Raw genomic sequence first — 20,048 nt, forward strand, 5'->3', positions numbered from 1 at the left:
TGAGAAATCTTGCAAAGATTATTTAATTACCAAGTTAATACTTGAAGTTCTCTAAAGAATATCAAGAAAATCTGCAATCCATTTGTCAGTCTGTTATATCACCTACTATCTAAACAAGAAATGTCACCATCTCCAGCCTGTTGGCAGGCTGCACAAATGCTACTGTCCCTTACAAAGTTTTTTATGCTTCAGGCTAGACTGAGGAATATAATGTCCATTAGATACTACCTATATGTGAGAGTACAGGGAGAGATTATATGATATTATGCTGTATCATATTCAGCATAAAAAGACTGAGAAAAGAATGTCAATTCTTTCATGATACACTTTCAGATATTCATAAAGGACAATTATTCAACGAAAAGTGATCTAGTAGTGTATGTGGAGGTGGGAAGAAACCCAGACACCAAAATGAAAGAAAACAAACTCATGTGTTTTTAGGCATATAGTGGTACTCAGTAAATATTTATGAATGAGTAAACCAATGTGAAGAGTTTAATAACATTAATTTAGTCAGTGGGTGGCATCCATAGAGAAACAAAATATTCTGTTGAACTACATAGCCAACTTTGTTTATGGTGTTTCTTTAATATTTGCCCAGTTTGGTGTGTGCCAGAGGCTGTCTGTGTATCTAAGGCAGAGAGAACGCCCAAAACAATATAAAAGAAACTCACTACTTGAATTTTGGTTTTCTAAAAAATATTTAAAATATTACATTCTCATCCCAGTCTGGGAAAAAAAATGCTTGTTTCACTCGATACCAATGGATGAGTAAATGAAGTTTGGGTAGGTTACATCTTAAACCGGAGCTAATGCCAGGTTTAATAGTCATTTTTTTAATGGCAAATTTAAAAATTCAATTATAAGAAATGAAAAATATGTGTGAAATTGGCAGATTTTCATGGCATTTAAAACATGAGCCAACGTCCTTAAATATCTAGCTATCAGAATTTCAACTGGAATTGGCCAAAATTTTTCTCCAGATCAATCTATGATGCTTTCCCTAACATCCTTTGGCAATATTTGGCTCACTTTTCAAAACTATGATTTTAAGAAAATTATGCATAGATTTTTTTAATGCACAAATCAACATATTTTTGTGTTGAAGTTTACTTAGTAAAACTGAGTCTGTTCCTTTCTTTTTTAATTCCCAAACATATTGAGCATTTAATACTGATGAAGCATATACAATTGTAAAGTCAAGGTAAGATGCTTCTTGATATCCAAAATAAAGCATTTTAATCTCCCTCTGACTTCCATACAGGGATCCTGCTGTCTAGAACTCATATGTGAGAATATTGCCCATATTATTAAACAATGCCAGTCGGCATCCTGATTAGGTGGAAAATGTTTCCAAAGTTAATAATTATTTCTTTAATTTTTAAAAATGTATTAGTTAGATTGGCTCAGGCAGAATAACACAAGAATACACTCAGTTTTCACTTTAAATTGCTGAAATTTTGTTGTTTGAGGGTTATTTCTCAACACCTGAATACATACTTCACATCACACTAAATGGGCTTTTCTCCATGCTAATGATCAGAGCAAAAAAATTTTCTTAATTGTACTTAAAAAACTCCGTGATTAAGGCTGGTTTGAGTTACAAAACTAATAAAAATACTGGTAAGAAATATGTCTAATTAATTATAAGTATGAAGCAACTTTTTTGAAGGAAAGCGATGAAAGATTAAAAGGAAGGAATAAATAGTCTTTCTTACATCATTGGGCTATGTCCTTGTGGTCCTCTCTTCCTGAGTTAGAGGTCATTTTTGGCCACATGTACCATAATGTTTAAATGTCCTTTGATTCAGCTTTCACTATACAGACATCAGTCTAAATAAATAATATGACATGTAGAAAAAGATTTCTGTACAAGGATACTCATCTCACCATTATTAATTACTTTTATTTGCAAAATTCAGGAAATAGTCCAACATTAGGGGAACCAGTAAGTAAATTAATGTAGCTTCCAAATATGGTCTATTGTAAAGTCATTAAAATTGGTATTTTCAAAGAAATCTTACAAGTGAGAAAAAGTTCCCCTTTTAAGTTTTGAGTGAAAATTTTTGATTATATAACTACATTCAGAAAAAAAATATTAAAAAAAGAAATATTCTTGCAAAAGAATGTGCAAATACACATTTCAAAATATTAACAGTCACTGTTTTCTTTTTTGTGGGTTTTTTTTTTATTTTTTTAATTTTTTATAAACACATAATTTTATCCTCAGGGGTACAGGTCTGTGAATCACCAGGTTTACACACTTCACAGCACTCACCAAAGCACATACCCTCCCCAATGTCCATAATCCCACCCCCTTCTCCCAACCCCCCTCCCCCCAGCAACAAACCATAAATGACTCTTAATCTCACAAAACAGTCACTGTTTTCTTACCTTCTTTAATTTTTTTATTTATCCAGCTTCTATAGTAATCTATATTATTACTTGTAAAGAAATATTTATTATTTTATCTATAACTTTACTCACAATAGAATAATATTTATTAATTTCTGTAAAGAATTTTGAAAGAAATTCTGCTCTATCAATTTGGAAAACCAATTTTCTTTGAGCTGTCTAAGCTCCGTATAGCAACTGAGTTGTGAATTTTCTGAATTGCTCTCCATAAATTTACCAAGTCATAAATAAATCCCTTAGAGAGATAAAATTAAATGTGGAAAATAACTTGCTTTCTCCAAATATATTTAAAGCTCTTTAAGAGAAAAAAAAACTAGAATAATAATAATATTATTATTTCTGTTTTACTCAAATGCTTCATCTTCCACACAGAGTCTCTGTTCCTCCCACTGGGAAGTGATTCCCCCATTTCTCTTTCCTGATCTCCTTTAGTTCCTTTAGTCTTTACCCTGAGTGCCTTGTACATGCCATCTGCCTACAGAGGACTTGTAAGCTCTTTGAGTTCAGAAGTCATGGTTAATCCTCTTAGCAGTAGCCAGAAGGCAATCATTATATGTTGATTAAACAAATGAAGTGAATTTATTATGAAAGCATTCCTAATGAGATTGATGTATTTTGGTGTCTCAGGTCCAGAGCTTTGAGGAAGAGACTGGTAATCCTCCTGACATGACATCAGGAATTACAGGTAAGATTTAGCACGGTGTGCAAAGTCATCAATGGCCTTTCAGAAAGAGAATGTAAATAACTAGCATTCAACTTTCTTAATATGTAGAGCTTATATAATCTTCAGAAAATGGCATGGCTTCTACTACTGTTATTTACTGCTATTATTATTTCTACCTACTACTATTGAAAACCCACTAGCAATGCCAATGAACATGTAAATTTCAAATGACTTACTACAGACACATTCCACATCCCTGGGGCTGAAGCAATATGTGGTTTTCTCAGATTAGCTCTGTGTGATTTGATCAGGAGAGCGGAAGGGATTCCACGTAGGAATGGGACTAACTGAGTGAATACTTTCTAACTTCTACTGACAACTGCTAGATGGGTCAAAAATCATATCATTTTACTGGCCCTTAGGGAAGTGGAAGTAATTTTTTAAGTTCTCTGCTTGCCCCTACATTCTAAATTAAATGATGGTAGGACCTTCCTATTAACTCTCTGTGGAAAAAAGTAGCTTGGATGTCACTTTCCAAATAATCTCTCAGAATCCTGTTATAGAATCCTAGACAGCAGAGAAGGAGGGCTTTCTCTATTCCTCATTCTTATGCTTCCATTCAGCCATCATTGTGATTCAGCATTTCCATGATCCTATAACAGAGCTAAAAGTAGACAGGGATTAGTGAAGCAAAATAAAGCAGATGAAGCTAGTGCATTTCCTGGAAGAAAATATGCAAATTTTTAATTTAATTTAGTGTGGTGTCAAACACATCTTTTTCATTACGAAGTGTATGTATGGGCCTCATTTTGCTAAATGCTGTTTAGAAATTATGCATTAGTAATTATAGGGTCCTGCTGATTACATAAATTGTTATCCTGCTCTTCGAAGTAATTACCACATAACCTGCATTGAGGTTTATAAGACAAAAATAAGCATCTGTTTTCCATCTAATTGAATGCTTCTCAATGAAGCTGGAGGTCCCTGTGCCAATAGGAGCTGCCTTCCTTGACATTCAATTAAGAGGTCTGCTGATATCATGTAAGTCTCCCCAATCATTCCAAAAAATGATTTGGGAAGTTAGGCAAAAGCACTAGCCTACATTTAATTTCAAATTCAGAGAGCAAAGTAAAATGGGTGAAGGTTAGCCCAATGGAGAAAATCTAAACTAAAGTAAAGCAAATATAATTTATTACTTTCAAAAACAGTGTCATTAACCAAGAAAAACTAGGACAGGGAAAGAATTCTTTTGTTATTTCTCTTAATGGGAAAAAGGGAAAAGGATTATTTTTATTTATATATGAATAAATGAATGAATGAATTCATTATATATATGAACCAACTATATATGTGAATGAATTTATATATGTATCTGTATATGAATATCAAGGAATGAATTTTGACTCAAAGTTAAAAAGATGACTTCTTTCAAAAGTGATACTACATGGACTATTTTGAACAAATAGGATATAGCAGAAGTGATACTGTGTTGTGTCTAGAGTGTAGCCCTTAACCCACCTGACTGGTTCCTGGCTCTTGAGATACTTGCTCTGGAACATTCCCTCTGGGAACCCAGCCTTCATGTCGTGAAAATCCCAAACCACATGGGATTGTCCACTGTGGTAGACACCCTTGACTGAGCCTCTGTGTGAGGCAACCTAGTCAAACTTTTAAATGTTTAACCCAGTCAAACTTTCGGATGACCATCCCCCCCACCAGATGTCATCTAACTGCCACCACATGAGAGAATCCAATAACCACACAGCTGAGCCAAGTCAACCCAAAGAACCATGACAAATAATCATCAACTGTGATTCTAGGTCACAAGTATTTCAAGTTTAGTAGTACCAAGAGATAGTAAAAAATATGAAACAAATCTACCCATTGTTGGTTGTCAGTTAAAATCATAATAATTACTTGAAGTATACTCTGTCAATGTCACATAATTGTAAATGTATGCATCTATTCCAGTTCTGCAGTTTGAACTATCTGTAGACCCCAGTGTATACATAAGGATTTTGACTGCAAAAATATATTTATAATAACAAACAGCTAGAAGCAGCCTACTGACCCAAAAGTATAAATTAGCTTTAAGTAATTATGGTACATTTTTACATTAAAATCTACTCAGACTTCACTTTGAAAAATGAAGCAGATATTTATGTGTTGAGGTATGTGAGATATACAGTTGTTAAATGAGAAAAAAAGGTGCAAAATATTTTACAGAGACACCTCTTTTTATTAAAAAAGTTACCTATTTCTACTGAGGGAAGAAAGTATGCACAGAATGCTTCTGGAAGAATATATAAGGAACTGCTAATGGAAGTGACTTAACAGAAGGGAAACTAACATGTTTTAAATTAATTGGCATCTTTTAATTTTCTTTTGTTATCATGTGCATATGTTATTTTCATAACACTATTTAGCAAAAAATTCTGGTGATACTATAGGAAATTGACACAATAAAAATGGGAGATTTTGTTGTTACTAAATCTCTGCTCCCCATGACAACCAGTCGAAAACTTTTGGACACTTTTTATTTTTTTAATTTTTAAATAAATATTGTGTGTATTTGAGGTATGAAACATGATGATTCAATATACATATGCATATTGAAATGATTACCGTAATCAAGCTACTTAGCATATCATCTCTTCACACAGTTTCCATTTTGTGTGTCTGGTAAGTATACCTGAAATCTACTCTTTCAGCAAATTTTCAATATTCAATACAGTATTATTGACTATAGCCACCAGGTACATTAGACCCTTAGATTTATCCATCCTATATAATTGTAACTTTGTATCCTTTGACCAACATCTATTCCAAAATTGAAAGATTTTAATATTACCTTCAGTTTTCTGCAGACCAAACATGACATAGTAAAAAGTGACAGATAATGTATTAATATTATAATTGATAACATGAGTATAATAGAAAATATTGAAACAAGTGTTCTTTCTTAGTGTTCTTGGCATATTTTATTAAAAGAGCTAACAATTTATAAACACAAAGATTATCTCATTGATTTCTTACATATGCCCATATTATGTATAGGCCACCTTAACATGAATAAATGCAGTAATATTTTAATACAAAAATAAAAATATAAGTAACACTTTCTCCTCCTAACAAAACAAAACACTAAAACCAGAACTTGGGGACTGAGTTCTCCATCCTACAAAGAGTGCAGAAGTTGCTCATTTAGAACTATAAGTTCAGATCATTTCAATAATAATGATGAATGTTTCATATAAAATTGAAGAACTGGAACAGAAGCAGTAATCTGAGGCAAATTCATAGCATTAATTGCTTTCATTATCAAACAAGTAAAAACTAAAATTAATTATTTGGATCATGAAATCATCATAAAAACAAAATAAACATAATTAAAAATTAGAAGTTAATAAGCCAGAAATTAATCATGTAGAAATCAGAAAAAAATAATTTGGTAAGTAAAATCAAGCACTAGTTTTTTTGTCTGGGGAATAAAAGCAATAGAAGCTGTCAAACAACAGAAGAGAGAAAGGCATGCAAACAAAATTAGATAAGACAAAATTAGAGAAAAGACAGAACCACTGATATAGAAAAGAAGTTATACCACATGCAAAACCATGTTTAAATTATAAAGGAATACTAATACCAATACAAGTGGTATAATTAAAATCAGGGATAATTAATATGGATGATATTTTAGAAAATGTATGTATTTATACTACCAAATTTTATGCAGGTATTATGTTGCCAATATTTGTATATACATATCTATTTTAAAACAAAAACTTACCAAAGTAACATAATATAACTGTTAAGTAAACTAATACCAGAAAGGGGGAGAAAACAAACAAAACTTGAGTTTACCAAAAACTATCTCTAAGAACAACAATGAATAATGCCAAAATAAAACCAAAACAGTTACATGGGTAGACTCTCCATTTTTCAAGAGATAATTGCCCTTCTTTATAAATCTTCCAGACAATGTAAACAAATCTTTCCAGTTCCTTTTAGATTAAAAACAAAACAATTTTGATTTCAAAATTGACTAAGATAGCTCAGAAAATTGATCATTTTTACTTATGAATACAGATATAAACATTTTTCAATAAAGTAATGAGGATTTAAATGCAGTAAAACAGGGGTGCCTGGGTGGCTCAGTGGGTTAAAGCCTCTGCCTTCGGCTCAGGTCACGATCCCAGCATCCTGGGATCGAGCCCCACATTGGGGTCTTTGCCCGGCAGGGAGGCTGCTTCCTCCTCTCTCTCTCTTTGCCTGCCTCTCTGCCTAATTGTGATCTCTTAAAAAAAAACTTTAAATGCAGTAAAACATTAAAAGTACACTAATCCTTGAAAACTAGCTTTTATTTGAAGATTTCAGTGTTTCAAAAATTGAAAAACTAATTTATCAACTACAATGATAAATTATTAGAGGAAATAAATGATATGATCAATTTGATAGCTTATGAAAAATATATGTGTATTTACAAAATATTTCACTGTTTACCAACAGAAATTTAGATGAATGAAATTTTATATAGACAACTAAATGCAAAAAACACACTCAAATTATCACAGGGCTAAAAATATAAAAGGAAATGAATTGTATATGATTTTGGAATAGGAAACTATTTTTAAAATGTGGCTTGGGGCACCTGGGTGGCTCAGTGGTTTAGGCCTCTGCCTTCGGCTCAGGTCATGATCTCAGGGTCCTGGGATCGAACCCCACATCGGGCTCTCTGCTCAGCAGGGAGCCTGCTTCCCTCTCTCACTCTGCCTGCCTCTCTGCCCACTTGTTATGTCTCTCTGTCTATCAAATAAATAAATAAAAATCTTTAAAAAAATAAAAAATAAAATGTGGCTTAAAATGCAATATCTAATTAAATTAATCAGTTTTCACTACCTAACATTGAACATCTATGCATGAAAAACAGTCATAAAAAATTAAAAGGTAAATGACAAGCTGAGAGTGTATTTTCATCATAAACAATAAAGGATGAACAACAACTCTTTGCAAGTAGAAATAGAAGGAAATGTTCTTACTTTAAGTGGTATCTATTAAATCTTGATAGCAAGTATCAATCCTAACAATGAAACCTTCAAGGAAATCCTATTCAACCAAGAAAAAAAAAACCCGTTGACATTCCTTTTATTCAGCTTCAAACTAAAGGTCAAAGCAGGACGACAACACCATGAAAATAAGATGTATGTAAACTGAAAAACTGTCCACACTTGCAGACAAAATAACTGTCTACATAGAAATCCTAAGAGAATTAATAGACATATTCATAGATTAATAAAGTGTGTCAAGTTTGTCAAATGCAAGAACAAAATGTAAAAATCAATTTTATTTTCACACCACCAATAACCGATGAGGAAACCATTAAAGTACAGCCATTGTACAAAGAAGTTTAAAAATCAAATAAAAAAGATCCACGGACCCTTTGACTCAGCCATTTCATTTGTAGCATATGCCCTAGGGAAATCCTCACATATACACAGATGAATGAACATATAAAAACATTTTTTGCAACACCGAAATAATAGTGAAATAGTGGAAAGCTTAAAACAACCTAAAGTCAATCAGATCAATAAGAGTAAGGTTAATGATATCATAGCATTGTCGCAGAGTAGGATATAATATACCACAATGATGATAAACAAACAAGTTAATTTGTACATATGAAAAAATATCACAAATATAAGGTGGGGGTAAATAAATCACAATTAGGTTCATGTAATATATAAAATATATTTACCTTAGCCACACTTGGTATTACCAACGCATATACCAAGTAAAAGCACAAAAATGGAAATATAAACACCAAATTCAGGATCCTGGTTAACTCTGCGGAGAAAGGTTAAGGGGAAGGCAATGGGATTAGAAAGGGATAAAACCAGGTAAAAACCACTACTGTATCTGTAATGTTTCCTTTAAAAACAAATCTAAAGTAACTATGGAAAAATGTTAAATTTTAATAGAACTGGTAGGTGGTTACAAGGAATGAATGCATGTCATGCTATTTTCTATACTTTGTACATGTTTGAAATCTCCCAGTGCAAGAGAATTGAACAAAAAATAAAGATGTCAATAGGGAGCGTCTGGGTGGCTCAGTGGGTTAAAAGCCTCTGCCTTCGGCTCAGGTCATGATCCCAGAGTCCTGGATCGAGCCCTGATCAAGCCCCGCATCAGGCTCTCTGCTCAGTGGGGAGCCTGCTTTCCCCCTCTCTCTCTCTCTGCCTGCCTCTCTGCCTACTTGTGATCTCTGTCAAATAAATAAATAAAATCTTAAAAAAAAAAAAGATGTCAATAGGAATTTTATTAAATAAACTATTGCAAATGAAGCAGTTTTCAACCTCAGTAGTAACCTAAGAAATACACACTAAAATAGACAAATGAGTTAATACATTGATAGAGATTTCAGAAATCATATAACCTAATTTTGGGATGGAATACACATTGCTTTCTGGAAGGCAATGTGCAACAATATGTATCAGAAACTTTGCAGCAGTGTTTATCTTCCTACCTGGGTACGTCCTCTTGGAAATTATCCTAAGGCAATTATGAAGAGGTGTAAAAAATTAGAACTGCTTCAATGTCCAATATAAAGGATTGTTTATGTAAATCTTGATACATTATATGGAGTATCATGCGGTCATCAAAAATGAGAACTGGTATTTCATGCCACAGTGGTTTTTAACAAGTTATAAAATAAAATGTTTTTACAGAAAAATCTCTCAATTTGCTTATATAAAATAACATATATAATCTATATAATACACATATAAATTGCATGAGGAGGGGCACCTGGGTGGCTTAGTCAGTTAAGCATCTGCCTTTGGCTTAGGTCATGATCCTGGGATCCTGGGATTGAGCAGGACATCTGGCTCCCTGCTCAACAGGGGATCTTGTTCTCCCTCTTCCTCTGCCTGCTGCTCCCCTGCTTGTGCTCTCTCTCTCTCTCTCAAATAAACAAGCAAAATCTTTTTTAAAAAATTGCATATGATTTAAACTACAGTTAACAGTTTGGTGGCCATCTCATGGTGATGGGTCTCAGGTAGTATTGTTTCTTTTTCTTTGTTTTAATATTTTATATGCTACAAGTTAAATTTTTTAATACAAGTTTCTAACCCTCAACTTCCCACAAAGGAAAAAAAAAATAGAGAAAGCCTAAGTGTACATGGTATAAACGATAGCAATCTAGAGGATAAGAGACGTCTGGTTTTTCCTTCTTTTTCTTCTCTGTATTTGCTAATTTGTCCACAACAAAATAAATAATCATTCAACCAAGATAATGCTAAATGTTCATTTTTACAAATTGGGTGTATTTGGGGATTGAGTGAGAGCTAAATTATTTAAGTTCTGCTAATGGGATTTTTCTCCAAAGCAGATTTGAAAAAAAGGTAGTTTTGAAGAGATCTCTTATATTCTGTCTCCTAGTTGGCCTTGCGGTCTTCCTCATCAGTACCACTAAATTCTGTTTATTCTCTTTCAATTTCTCATTCTCATTCTGTCCCTCTCTCTTATCTCCCTGCTATTTCAAAGGCACTGACATCCTAATTTAGAAGAACACCAAAAACAGCCCATTCTCTTTTTTTAAGTAGGCAAATTCCGCAGTCCCTACAACTATTCCTCCTTTTTCTTCTCAACCTATAAGCTCTCCCTATATGCTATTGCTAGCCTTGGTAAATAACACCTCTACAGGACTCACCTGGAAAACCCCTAACCATTTGCTTATGCCTCTCTCCTTTACACTAAATTGTGCTCTGCTTGAGAGTAGGAATCTTGTCTCGTTTACCTGCCATCACCATGCCTCGCACAGTGCCTGACCCATCAGGGAACCCCATGCATGACACCATCTAAACTTCTCTTACCTTAGCTGGAAGAGTTTCTATTCGAATTCACCAGTGGTGATTTAATGTTGCAATGGTGGACTGTGGGCAGAGTATAATGATTATCTTAAAATGCAGCACATGGTATTTTTAATGATTTTACTGGCATGCATTTCAGTATTTGTAAATTAGGACTATATCCAATATGTATCTTCCTTTCAAATCTATGAATTGGTGCTTTCTTTTTGCAAGTTGCACTTAGTCCTAAGTAATGTAGACTTAATTTATTTTGGTTTTGCACACATTCCAGCAACATCTCTCAGACAGTTGTTTTCCCTGAATATATACGGAGTCTGTTGCTTAATTCCATATTCTTATCAATTACAATTATTATTAGGAAGCAGTTTGGTGTTAATTAACAATTTACATTTGGTACCCACTTTTGCAGTGTCCTGAGCCATTTCAATTACATTATTTAATATAATCACCATACCACTCTTTCCTCTTTAGAGATAAAACATCAACAGATTAAGCAACTTGCCTGGGTTTACACAGCTGGCAAAAAAGAAGGACCAAAATTTGGGTCAAGATCTTTTGAATTCAAATCTAGCTCTCCTTCCATACTGAATTCATTCATTCAATGAATATTTAATGAGCGCTTAAACATGTAAGAACCTGGTCTAGGTGCTGGGGATACAAATCAAAGCAAAGTTAGTCTCATGGAGCTTGTGAATTTCAGGAGAAACCAATTGATTATTGAATTAAAATTGCAATGGGTCACGAAGGAAAGCAGGAGATAAATTGAAATCTACTAACACCCAGAAAAAAGCCAAGTGCAGATTTGCGTGCCTTGCTAAAGCATCCCTTTAAATTCTTGGCAACATTTATTGAGCGCTTACTCCATGCCAGATGCCATTCCAGGCACTTTACATGTGTTACTGCGTTGAATTCTCCCTTGGAGGTGGATTCGATCACTACTCTTCCCATTGCACAGATGAGGACACTGAGGTGGCGAGATGGTGTAACTGCCCTCAGCCACACACCCCAGAGCCCCTGACTGCCTTTCGTTTCTGGCTGGCTTCTGAATTAACTTTGAGACGATGCACCTGATCATAAGCTCTTAGCACTTGCCTTAACTTCTAGCACAGAAAAGCTATTTCTGCAACGAAATTGCTCAAAGATTAACTTAGATGACGAGACTCAGAAGATACTGGTTTCCGTGGTAATTTACACATGACTCTACTTTACCATCTACAGTTTCATACTTGGATTGTCGCCACTGGCCTCCCCGATGATGTAGGTTGCTAACTTGGAGGTAAAAAATGAACTCCACTGGCACTGAGAAGAGGATCTGGAGTGCCCATCTCTTTTGTTGTTTGTTTGGTTTGGGTGATGTTCCTTGTTTTCAGAGAATTAGCACGCAGGGAAGAGGGATAGCCAAACTAAAGGGAACTGACTGATCACCGGTGACTGCCTGCTCACAAAAACAGATTAGGACCAGCGCTCTGGGGGAGCCCAAGCCTCAGTGGTCCTGTCCCTTGGCTCAGTCGCCTGGCCTCCATTTGAGTCCAATTGCTTAATTTTCTACGCGCCCCACGAAAGGCAATTCCCATGCTGCTCTGTGTCTTCTTTATATTTCTCCGTAATGCCGTCTCTGGCTGTTTAACGGCAGCAGGCTTTATGATAAGGGTTGTTGTTTGTTTTTTCCTTCCTTGGCAGTAGGCAAAGACTTAATTTTAAAAGACACACTCAAACTCAAACAGCCCTGAACGACTTACACAGAAAGCAGGGTGTTTTCTGGGCTTGTTTTTGAAATATTACAATTTTTTTATTAGGCAATTTTATCATTGTTATAAATAAGTAATTGTACTGGGGAGAAGGGATAATCCTTATTTAATTAAATTCATCTATACTCCCAGGTTGGCAGCAACAAGACATATGTGAGACTAATACCCACAGCCTGCCTCTTTGCATGTGCAATTAAAAATTCACTCTACAGTAGCACTGGCACTTTAGTGTTGCTTTTGGCATTTACAAATTCTTTTATTTTGTGACTTTTTTTTTTTTACCATACACATATGCTGGAGCAGATGTTGCTTATTTGTTGTTTATTCAAATCTGTAGGCTCTGGCAGCTAACTCCATTGTTCGGTAATGAAGCTTTATTCACTGTCCTGTATTAGGACCCAGCGCCTGCACGAGAGGCTGCCTTGGTTCCCAGTAGGACGCCACAGTTATTGCCCTTGTAGTTGGCTGTTTATAGTTGGAAGCTTGCATCCGGGGAAGGAAACCACCACAACAAAGAACTGGGTGGTTATGGTCGGTCGGTTGGTCGGGGTTAGTGGGAGGGAAGAGGCAGGAAGGTCACCTTGCAATGCTCTGCTCTCGGTGGTCCCCCCACCCCCACCCCGGTGGTCTCAGCCTGGCTCCCGGACTCTGCTGCTTTGGGAGTTTGGTGTCTGAAGCTCCTTCTCTGGCTTCTTTTCTTCCTTGACTTTCTCTCTCCCTTTCCAGTTATTTCATTCGTTTGCAAGCAAGGCATCTTTGGTGACTCCCCACCCACACCCCAGTCCCTTATTTTCAGCGCGGCTCCCCTGCCCACTGCCCCTATCCCCACTGGCCGTCAGGGATGCCTTAAAGGCCAAGGTCAGCCAGAGGACCTCTGTCCAGCAGAAAACTCTTTCTTCCGTGTGTTACACCCTCATGCCTTCTTTCCTCATCCACATACTGTTTCTGGCTGTCCGTGTCTTGGGGGAAGCCGCACTTCATAAAGTCGAGAATGTCAGGTCCACATTGACCAAAATAAAGACCTGCTGATCCTTAGAGCTCCAATGCCAATTTTGCCTTCTGGAAAACCCCTGTCTTGGCCAGGAGGCAATCAATCAGAGATGTAACCACCTCCATCTGGCACATTATGACATGGAACCTCACTATTAACACATTTGTGATTCATCTTGTCCCAACGAGTGGTGCCAGGGATCAAACCACATCCTCCCTCGCCGTGGCAGCTGGGAGCACTCTAGCTTCCCAGCATGCGGAGTTAACACATTGGCTCCTGTGACATCGCAAGTAACAATTCTTTTAATTATCACACCTTCCCTCCCTCTCCCCACCCACTCCACAGACATTTTGGCACCATGGGGATATTTTGCAGCCGGCAATCAGTACTTTTCTTAATTGACTGAGTATGTTCTAATGGTGCGAAGCCTGGTATTATCCATGATGGAAAGAAAGGGGCAGTTGCTTGATGCAAAGTTCAGTAGATACAACACCCTACACATTTTTGGTAGCTTTTGTGTCTTTAAGGATGCTGTCGTGTTTATTCATATTTTTTTTAATTATTTTTCTCAGTTGTCTCTGTATGAATGTGAATCTCCTTAGGATGGAATTCAAGGGCTGTTCCACTCTGGCCCTAGTCCATCCTGTGGTCTCGCTTCCTCTCCCATCGCCTGTACTGCATGTACTGGGTTGTTCAGTGCTCTCCAGCATTCCCACATTTTCATCTCTGCAGTGCATTGCTTCTTTTTTACGGAATCCACCCAATCTCCTATTCCACGTGCCAAATATCACCCATCCTCAGTGTCTCGGTTTGGTGATGACTCTTGCCTCACTTCCTGCAAGAAACCTGTTTCCTGGGGATATACCTTCTTCATTGCTCCCCCAAATTTTGACATATGCCTTTACTCCAAGCCTTGACACAATTTTCCTTGAATTGTAGTTAGCTGGAGTAAGACATATGTCCCTAATAAGACTATTACTTCTTTTAAAGATTCTCTCCATGCATTTCATATCTAAGGGTTGGCATCACGTCTACAGAGGGGTGAGCATGGGGAATGGGTTTCAGGGATAAACAGATATCTTCACTGAGCATTCAGTGTGCCAAGCACTCTACAAAGCACTTTACATTCTTAATTAATCCTCAAAACAGCCATGGGGGTAGGTGGATTTTACTGCCATTTTATAGATGAGAAAACCAAGCTCAGAGAGGATAAGTAATCTGGATCAATCTAGCTCAGATAGTGAGGGATGGAGCTGGGGTTCACAGTTCTGTCTGACCCCAAGCTTTTATTTTTACTAAAACACTCCTCTGTTTCCCTAGCAAAAATTTTAATGTTGTTATGTTAAAATCCCCAAGATGCCCCCATAATCTAAAAAGGTAGGTAGAAGTCGAGTGATAATTCAATAGAGAAAACACTGCTGTATCTCCAAGGAAATATTAAAATCAAAGTATACTCACATGGTTGAAATCATCCACACCAACAAAGGGAACAAAATAAAGTTTATGACTTAACCAAGAATTGAGTCTATTTAAATTCAGACTTAATCATAATAATAATAATAATTATTATTATGTTAATATTATAATATTAATATTCAAACCCCCACAGAACTATTTTAGATATGAAAATAAACAGGAACGTTCTTCACCATGCCCCTTATAAAATTTTTTGGTTTAACAAGAGATGTGTTTCAAAGTGTTTTCAGAAGATAGTTCATGCCAGGTATTTTAGCCTGAGAGATTGTTTTGGAAGGAGATTCCAAAATCAGTCTCTCACTGATGTTTTCGATCCTGGATTGGTGATCCTGCAGGGAAGGGAGGGCGTGGCCAAGGTAGTTGATGGAAGCAAAGATGAAGGAAGGACAGTAAGAGGATGTGTTTCAGATGCTCTTTCTCTTGTGTTTTATCTCCTATTCCTACCCCAGCTCCGCCCTCCCACTTCTCCTCTACTCCTTTCTGTGTCCCTTTGGTCATCGTCCAAGCGCTCCTGTAAAACCTTTCAAGGTGAAACAAGGCCATTAATTAACAAGGCCATTAATCAAGAAGCTAGGCCATTAATTAAAAGGAGGGGTGTGTGTGTACGTGTGTATGTGCGTGTGTGTGTGTGTGTGTGTGTGTGTGTTTAAAGTTCTAGGTTATATGAGGTAGTCTGAAGATCAGTGGCTTGGGAAAGCACAAGGGGGAAGTCATAGCTTCCCAGCTCCTTTTCCACTCCCTGTCAGAAGGAAGTTCCAATTCTTGTCTGGTGTAGCAAACAGCATTCTGTAAGCACCAGGCTCTAGAAAAGGTTGAGCAAACAGGGTACCCCAATGAAAAGGAAACCTGTGCTAGAAAAGGCTTGGAGGGTTAGGATTTTTCCTTCCGTAACTGATCGTATTCTGGTTGTTCTCCTCATCTTGGAAGGAGAGTTGGCATCTCCCCCTCCCGGCCTTCCCTGGCAAGTTGAAGCCAGAGGTAAGGCTCATTCTTCTTCCTGGGTAGAGAGGTTAGAGAGAGGCACAGGGCCAGAGCAGCTGAGATTTTGATTGGTTTCTTCCACTGCCAACTCTAGTCAGCTTCTGGTGCCCACACAGACGTCAACGATCGTATCTGACATGGTCTATTTCCTGCAGCATGTGCAATTTGCCCACCTGCATGGCAGTCCCACAGGTTTAACCTTGATCGGGGTCTGATGCTGTAACTAATGGGCTTTACAGTTTATTTTATAAAATATATCACGGTATGAAGTTATAGATACTCCCTTTGCATTAAATGATTCTCTTTTAAAAATCTGTAGAAATGGTCTCCAGGGAATTTCAAAATTCAATTTTTTATCATTGTTTCTATTATTTTAATGAATAATACTGAGTATACATTCTTATATTCTGAATGAGAAGGCTTTTTCAAAAACCATTATTTGCTCTTTGTTAACTGGAAAGTGAACAAATTATGATTTCCTAGCAGTTGGAAGACCCTGACACATATACCCTTTTAACCTCGTGGGTGCCTGACCCCTACTAGAAGCTGCAAACGGTTTGTTCAATGGGTGAATGAGATGAACAAAAATTTCCCAGGAGCTGTACTTCTATTTATGATAAAAAGACTTCAAGCTCGTCCGGAAATGTCTGCAATGATACAAGACAGATGGACGGACAGAAATTCATGATGGCCAATCCCCTGAGGCTGAAATGAAACCGAGGTCATACAGATAAAACTTTGCAAAGATAATGCAATCCACTATCATAGGCTTCTGTTGGTCTGACATGATGTGGAAAAAGAGCGTTGAATTTAGAGAAAGAAAAGATTTTTTGTGTCCATCAGACTCTCATTTTCAATTATTTATATCAACTATTGTATCAACAAAGGAGTTCATCAGGGAAATGTAAACTGGAGGTTTACATAGAGATACTGAAAAAGAGATATGGACCAAGATATTTCTGGGAAAGTATTTTTTTTTCTTGTTGTTTATTTTCCGGTGTGATTAGTGCCAACTCTTTCATACTTTCCAATACCTTCTCAATTTTTTTTTAAAGATTTTATTTATTTATTTGACAGACAGAGATCACAAGTAGGCAGAGAGGCAGGCAGAGAGAGAGAGGGGTAGGAAGCAGGCTCCCTGCCAAGCAGAGAGCCCGATATGGGGCTCGATCCCAGGACCCTGGGATCATGACCCGAGCCAAAGGCAGAGGCTTTAACCCACTGAGCCACCCAGGCGTCCCCTCAATTTTTTTTTTAAGTAAAACTTTACCTCATGTAGACTAGCAAATCTAATAATTTCAGTTTACTCTTGGCATCTACCCTTACAGTAATTTCCATTCTTTTTTCCTCTGGTTGGGACGATTTCTAAGCCTGCTATGAAGAGTCAACCTTGAGATTTTTTTTCTTTTGCTTTTTTCTTGGGTTAGATTCTCTCTTTCCTAGAGCTCAAGTCTTCTCTCTTTGAATTCTCCTTTTTTGTTTTGTTGTTTTGTTTTGTTCATAGAACATCCTCCACTGATTTCATTAGATAAAAAGGATGTAGAATCAGAGAACAAAGTTCTGCCCTCACTGTGCCATTCCCATCAGATGGTGGCCCTTTCATTCCTGGTGCATAGTTGTCATGCTAGGATATCTTGGCAACATCACCTTGGAAAATCCTTTTGGTTTTATCTTCATTGGATCTCCAGTTTTGTTTTTGTTTTTGTTTGGTACTTCTCTGTCTTGATGAAGGCCTTCACTTTGATGGAAGGATATTTCTAGTAACTTCTTCAGATGTATGCAAAAAGGGTAAATTTCTTAATTGTGTATCTGAAAATGTCTTTATCCTGCCCTCACACTTGATTAATAAATCGGCTCAGCATCAAATTCTATGTTCATTTCCTGCAAAAATCTGAAGGCTTTCTTGCTTCCGGTGTTAAACTGTTAAGAAGTCTAAAGCCAAGTTCAACCCTGTTTTATTTTTCTGTCTTGTTAGAAATTTAAAGATTTTCTCATTGTTTCTAATGTTCTGAAATTTCATAATGATATGTGTGAGCCTATTTCTCAGTGTCCAGGGTCCATTTTAATCATAAATACATGCCTTTGATTTCAAATTATTTGTTAATAATTTTTAACACGTTTTTCTCATTCTGAAAATTCAATAATTTGCATATTGGCACTAATAAACTAGTCTTCTGCTTTTCTCAGATTTTCTCTCCTGTTTACCTTTTCTAAAAAGTTGGATTGAATCTTTGTTGGAGCCCTAATTTTTTTTTTATACTTCTCTGTCTCGCGTGATGCCTTCCTCTGATGGAGGAATATCTCTAGTAGCTTACTAAGACAGATGCTATTTTTTTTTTAAGATTTTATTTATTTATTTGACAAAAAGAGACATAGCCACAGTCACAGTGAGAGAAGCAACACAAGCAGGGGGAGTTAGTGAGGGAGACGCAGGCCCCCTGCTGAACAGAGAGCCTGATGTGGGGCTCAAACCCAGGACCCTGAAATCATGACCTGAGTCAAAGGCAATCACTTAATGACTGAGCCACCCAGGAGCCCCGACACATGCTATTCTTAAAGTTAGGTGTTTGCATCTCCTTCTTGTTCTCCCCTCATGCGTTTTTAATTTATTCTTCAATTTATTTTTTTTGTTTGTTTGTTTGTTTGTTTGTTTGTTTGTTTTTTTTTATTTTTTATTTTTTATAAACATATATTTTTTATATACATATATTTTTATCCCCAGGTCTGTGAATCACCAGGTTTACACACTTCACAGCACTCACCAAATCACATACCCTCCCCAATGTCCATAATCCCACCCCCTTCTCCCAAACCCCCTCCCCCCGGCAACCCTCAGTTTGTTTTGTGAGATTAAGAGTCACTTATGGTTTGTCTCCCTCCCAATCCCATCTTGTTTCATTTATTCTTCTTTTATAATAACTTTATTGAGATATACTTTATATATGACAAAATTCACCCTTGTAATATGTACCAATTCAAAGGTTTTAGTGTATTCACAGTTGTGTGAATAACCACCATCACTAATTTTAGAAGACTTTCATCCCCCCCCAAAATAAGCTCCATACCCATTATCAGTCACCTCTTCATTTCTGATGCTCTCGCTCCCTATGACAATTGCTAATCTACTTTTTAGTTTAGTGTCAATTCTGGCCATTTCATGTCATGGAATTGTACAATTTGTGATCTTCTGTAATTGACTTCTTTCACTTAGCATAACACTTTTGAGTTTCATCCATGATGTAGCATGTATCCATACTTTATTCCTTTTGCTATTGATGAATAATATCCTAATACATGGATATGTCACATTTAATTTATCCATTCATCAGCTGATAGACATCTGGGTAGTTCCCACATTTTGGCTATTATGAATATGCTTCTTTGAACATTTATGTATAAGGTTTTGTGTAGACATACATTTTTATTCCTCTGGGAATATACCTAGGAGTGAGATTACTGGGCCATATGGTAGCTCTCTGTTTAACATTTTGAACAATTGTCAGATCGTTTCCCAAAACAGCTATGCCATTTCATAGTCCTACCGGAGACCTGCCACACAGGTTCAACAGTGACAGTGATCTAGGAATGAGGCTTTTGCATTCCTTTTGTTTTCCCCAGTAAGTGCTAGAGCTGTAGGTTTTCATAGCTCTCATTACTCCAGGGGTCCTGGGTTTTAGAGCTAATGTAGATAGAGCTAGGGAGATGATGACATGATTCAGGTAGGATAAGATGTCACAAAATGCATTGTTCTTACTTATACTCAGCTACCTTTTTCTTTAATATATATTCCTTAGATTGTTGCAGGACTTTGGTTAATTTCTAGAGTTCTGAAAGAGTCAATTTTGACAATTCTTGCCAGTGTTCATGTTACTTTCATGGAGTAACAGGGTTTGGAGGTGTAGAAGTAC

At 36.6% G+C, this 20,048-nt stretch overlaps 1 protein-coding gene across 4 annotated transcripts in view; it reads left to right on the top strand.

Moving 5' to 3' along the window:
* Positions 1-20,048, top strand: part of ITPRID1 (ITPR interacting domain containing 1) — a 109,142-nt gene that overhangs the window by 53,199 nt on the left and 35,895 nt on the right. For all 4 annotated transcript variants that reach the window (XM_059171498.1, XM_059171497.1, XM_059171500.1 and 1 more), the window contains one exon: positions 3,043-3,100. In XM_059171498.1, coding sequence (XP_059027481.1) covers positions 3,043-3,100 — 58 coding nt within the window. The remainder of the gene's footprint in view (positions 1-3,042; positions 3,101-20,048) is intronic.

Source organism: Mustela lutreola, chromosome 4 (assembly GCF_030435805.1).
Source record: "Mustela lutreola isolate mMusLut2 chromosome 4, mMusLut2.pri, whole genome shotgun sequence".
NCBI classification, from domain to species: domain Eukaryota; kingdom Metazoa; phylum Chordata; class Mammalia; order Carnivora; family Mustelidae; genus Mustela; species Mustela lutreola.